General features: G+C 35.2%; 1 protein-coding gene across 4 annotated transcripts; it reads right to left on the bottom strand.

The window, feature by feature from the left end:
* Positions 1–353: 353 nt before the first annotated feature.
* LOC108334170 (YTH domain-containing protein ECT2) lies at positions 354–4,843 on the bottom strand. Of its 4 annotated transcripts, none has more exons than XM_017569860.2 (9): positions 4,294–4,843; positions 4,078–4,148; positions 3,700–3,865; positions 3,521–3,597; positions 2,753–3,184; positions 2,168–2,668; positions 1,833–2,045; positions 1,573–1,725; positions 354–829 (listed from the first exon to the last, which is right to left on the bottom strand). In XM_017569860.2, exons 1-9 carry the CDS (start codon positions 4,313–4,315, stop codon positions 722–724), a joined length of 1,743 nt encoding a protein of 580 aa, XP_017425349.1. In that variant the 5' UTR covers positions 4,316–4,843; the 3' UTR covers positions 354–721. The 4 variants fall into 4 exon arrangements, with proteins under 4 accessions (XP_017425349.1, XP_017425350.1, XP_017425351.1 ...); XM_017569861.2 differs by having other exon boundaries at positions 4,078–4,145; XM_017569862.2 differs by having other exon boundaries at positions 4,078–4,139.
* Between the last annotated feature and the right edge of the window lie 385 nt (positions 4,844–5,228).

The following is a 5,228-nucleotide window of genomic DNA, read 5'->3' as shown; positions in this document are numbered from 1 at the left end:
TTCCATTGCAATATTATTTATGTTATTCACTTTTATTACTTGTGAAACTTTCAAGTTACGTATGAATTAGAACTTGATTGGCATCTTTTTTATTTTGATTCTTGATTGTGCGAAGACAGATGAGTGAATTTCATCACAAAATAATGGGCGCATTCTACGACCATGATATGCAATAATATATTGAAAATTGAAAGAATGAAATAATGCATGGTGAAAAAGTTCCCAAGTCCAATAATTAGCATCATTATTTTCAACGCATTATTATTGGTGAGCTGTCCCAATCGTGGCATTTGTTATGTTGTTAAAATCGGTAACTACAAGTGCAAGGAATAAAATGTGAAAATACCAAGAACAAAGAAGAACCAAACTGAGCTTATTATGTGCAAACAAAGATAAAAAGAGTAAATGAGAAGTGCTTTTCAAAGCACTATGTAACAGCTATATCACCGGGTCCATCATCTTCCAAGACTTTCTTCCTTTGTAGTTTTGTACAATTAGGAATGCAGTCACCATTTTCCCCGACAAAAATTATTTTCTTTTCATTTCTTTTCTTTTTTCTTTTTTTTTTCCTTTTCTAAAGCATCATCAGCAAGAACTTTTTTTGTTTAGTACTTCAAATTTGAATTCATTAGCTTTTCTTACTCCATGGCCCACGTGGCAGTGCCAGAATGCACCATGCTGTCATGGCAGGTCCCCGGGAACAGTATCAGCCTACGTTTCTTCAGTCCTTCACTTTCTCAACTACCTTAGGATCCTCCATGTTCTTCACAGATGATGATGATGATGATAGCTCTACTGACCCTAGTGATGTGGTTAATTCATCTATATGCTGCCAAATATAACAAATACTTCAATAAAAATGTACTGAAATGCATGATTTTAGACTTTCAATCAATCAAAGATCATTGTTAAAATATTTCTATAGAAGTCAACAAATTTATCAGCCCTATGAAAAAAATAAAACTTTAACAGACACCCAGTATAAAAGATTTTAACTTGTAACGAATCTGTATATCTTAATTGTCTTTTAAGATATTTATTATAAAAATGTGAACAAACTTATCTGCATACAACAATTGTAAAAGTTTTTCTCTTGTCAGAAATCATCATTAGAACGATTTCTTAGATAGTTATTACAAAAGTATAACAATCTAATCATGCATGCCAGTTAGTGATTAGATGAAAGTGTAAGTGCAAATATTGTTTATTCATAAAATTGTTATAATGGAGCAATTGGGAAGGAGAGGAAAGCATCTTGAAAGGAATATGATTACACAGAAAAGTTAAATAAAGAACTGAGAATAAATAGTAATGCTCGAAAGTGTCTATAAAGAGCTCTTAGTTTATGAAATTTCCCAACACCAAATTATTCTGTGAGGCTTTAGAATTTTTCTTTTTTATCAACTAGGCAAGATCAGATATAGAAAAAGAGTTCCTACTCCAAGCACAATTATGCCAATGTGGACCCACAATCACATGCGTTCATCAGTAGTTGCCATTGTCCATCATATCAAAAAGGAAGAGTAAATACTTAGTAAAATTTTGGAATAAGGTAGCAGTGTAAAAGCAAACCTGTATACTGGTATGGGAAATAGATTGCCTTGTTTTCTTCTCCTGCAAGACCTTCTGGCGACTTTCGTAAAACTCAAAGTCATCCAATATGGAAGTTCTTGCCACATAGTTCTTGAAAATGTTGAGTATTTCAACACCTTGGGGAAAACTCACCTGAAAGAAGAAAAACATAGATGACATGATGAGTAAGCACGCAGAAGAAATAACCAAGTCTTTCTCAGTGGATTGTGTTGGTTTACAATCAAATGCAAAATGCAGACCTCTTGTGTGTCTCTACTATTTGTGACGGGCTTGTGATCATTATTCTCAAGTATTATGTGCCGTAGTTGAGGATTTGGAACATCCTTTATAATGTGCCATTTCACAGGAAAGTATCCATTCCATTTATCTTGTTGCCAGAAATCCATACTTTTGTTGAAATCAACCCGACCAGTCATCTCAGCTACTCCACAAAATTGACCACTAGCATTGACCTGAACAGCATAAACAACTAGCAGTAAGATATTGAGGAACAGTTATTAATCTTAAAATACATAAGCAGATAAACATGGATGCAAGGAATCTTAAGGTTTTGAGACAGATCCAAACGGCATACCGAAAAGAAAAGGAAGACAGGGCACTTGCATCCTTTCTCTTCCATTCTCTTCTGTGCCTCCTGATATGCACCATCCAGCCTCTTGTTCCCATTAGGAGTACTTGCCCAAACGTTGTATTTGATGCTCTTGTGGATATCATCTTCACTGTATGATTTGATGACAAAGAAAAGTGCATGGTCATATTTGGTTGGAAAATCAGGAAGGTTGTATTGATCTGTCCTGATTTTACTGCTAACATTTCCACTCCCACCTAGGACCAAGTTTCTCACAGGGTTACCTCCAGACACTAATGCACCTTTTGCATTAGCTGTTCTAGGACCTTGATTCTGCTCATTAAATGAATCATTGACCTTGTTTCTGTTTTTCAACTTATCAGTACTAACCCAGCCCTTTGTATTGGTTTTCACACTAAGCAAGTTGTTTGGATAGAGAAATCCACTCTTTCCTTGATTGTATGTGGGAAACTTGGAAACAGGTGAATGGAGGACTGAAACTGGTGCCTGAAAAAACATTACAAGCTCATTAGAATAATCTATTCCAAGAGGGACAGGGTAAAGCTAAAGGAAGAAGAAATGTAAGGTTACTTTGTTTGTTTGTTTTGGCTGGTTTCTCTTAACATGAGTTGATGTGACCTCCAATAATGGTGTTGAACCCTTCACTTCTGCCGAGTTAGATGAGGGTGAAGACTTTGATACAACACCACCAGAATGACTCTGGGAAGACAAATTAGATCTACCATTTGGTTTACCAGCCAGATCATTATAAGCATGTCCTTGAAACCCATCTTGTGTGATCAGGGAAGAATCCCATGAGTATGTTGATGGTGGTAATTCTCCATAGGATAGAGAGGCTGGTAAATAACCAGGTGATCCAATTGGGTGTTGAAAGATGGATCCAGGGTGGTAGACATTATACTGTCCTTCAACACCAGCTGTACCTATAGGAAAGTATGAAGGGTAGCCAGTCTGAAATCCTGGCACGAGATAGACATAAGATCCATTATCTGCTTGCATGACCTAAATGAAGCAACAGAAAGAACAAAAGTATGTATTGAGACATGTATCATACATCAATGAATATTAAAAACCCCAACTATATGTTAGCTTGACTTTAAGGTAAAATGCAAACATAGTAACATAGTAAAGTCCCATTGTTTCAGCAAAGCAGTTAGTGTGTACATAGCTTGATTATTTCTCAAAAAACATTAGAGTGAAAATGCAGTTAAATTGAAGTATTTAGACATGCATAGCCTGAATCGACCAGATTTGCATCAAGTCAACCACAGTCCACACAGAAAGACTCAACAATAACATCAACAGCATGACCAACCACGGTCAACTCAAGAGACTTACAGGGTATTGAAGATCCATGGCATCTGCACCAACATAGTACCCTTGGTTGTCTGACTCTCCAAAGAAACCACCATAACCTGTGATCACTCTACCGTAAGAAGTGAAAACATAAATATTGCAACCAATTGAAATGAATAGGGTACCATTGGAGGGAACATCTTTAATCAGCAGCAACTAACCTGGATAGTAGTAGCCATAATAGCCACCAGCAGGATAAGGACCACCCTGATCTGTGGACAAGTACTCATGATCCACATCAACATCCTTAACACTACCTGAAGCATCTCCTATCGATGATACACATGATCTTGCATCAGATGGGGAACTTGCACCCTTCGAGGGAACCTGAACAAACAACATCCACATGAACACTAAGAAAACATGAATTATCTGTGCCTCTCATGCACCACCAATGAAACAGTTATTTCAAACCAAAGAACAGAAAAAATAATATTTAAAAAAAATCCTGAAATCCAAAGCTAAAGTAATACTTTACACATCACATGCAACAACAGAAAAAGAGGCATGAGGTTAAAATAAAAATTATCACTCATTACCGTATTGGAAGTATTGAGTTCAGCCCCTGGAGAATCACCATGAAGCTTCTTCCTCATGTCATCTGCAGCTGCTAATAGCAGAAGATTTAAAAATCTCTCCCTTTTTTACAATTTTTTCATCTCATTTTACAAAGCGTAACCAAAAGAAAAGAAAAATCCAAACCATGAATAAAACCCATAAATCAAAAGAACAAAGTAAGAGAGATGAGGGCTTACACTTTTTCAATTGAGCAGCCATGCCAACAGTACTTAAACTAGAATCTATCAGCTTTTTCAACTTCAACGAAAATCCTCAAAACCCCTTTAACACAATTCACTGAACAGAGAAAACAAAGAAGATCCTCCAAAACACCCAAGAAATACAGTTTTATATATTTATATTTTTAATATTTTAGTATACATAAAAAAGTTCAGTCTGTGAAGGTGGAATCAAAGAGAACAACAACTACATAAAACAGATAAACCCCACAAGATTTTTCAGAGAGAAAATTATGGGTATGGATTGTTTTTTGCGGCGGGTCTCTAGATTTCAGGGTTATGCTGAAAAAAATCACAAAAAAGAAGATTTTTTGTGTAAAGAAGAAGAGAGAAGGGCGAGAAGCACGGCCTGAATATCCTTTAAAAGATAATATTTTTGGATGGAAGATATGGTTTTGAATAGAGAAACTATTTAAAGAGATGCTGATGAATGAATGGAAGAGAGAGAATCCTCAGAACAGAACAGATACACAATTGAAGAGAGAGAAAGTGAGGGGAGAAAGAGAAGGAGAAGAAGCAAAGGGCATCTCATAAAATAGAGAAAAGGGACGGTCCACACGACTCCACGTCATCATCTTTTAGTTCAATAACAGAATATTTTATGATAATTAAAATATAAAAAATACTTGTTGATATAGTGTTTTTACAGCTTTCAGACTTTCACTTCTCTTCTTTTAAATGTGTCTTTTTTGTCTGTGCATGAGACTACCCGCGTGAATTCAAAGTGGTAGAAATAAAATTATTAATTAAACCGCAATTCTTCTTAAGTTGTTTAAATGGTTTTGGAGAAAGTATAATTGTAATAAAAATATTATTTTAACAAAATATATTATAAGATTTTATTTTATTGTATTTACTTTTTATATCATAATAAATATATAATATATAAAATA

This window comes from Vigna angularis, chromosome 11 (assembly GCF_016808095.1).
Source record: "Vigna angularis cultivar LongXiaoDou No.4 chromosome 11, ASM1680809v1, whole genome shotgun sequence".
NCBI lineage: Eukaryota > Viridiplantae > Streptophyta > Magnoliopsida > Fabales > Fabaceae > Vigna > Vigna angularis.
This window is presented reverse-complemented; position numbering and strand designations above follow the sequence as displayed.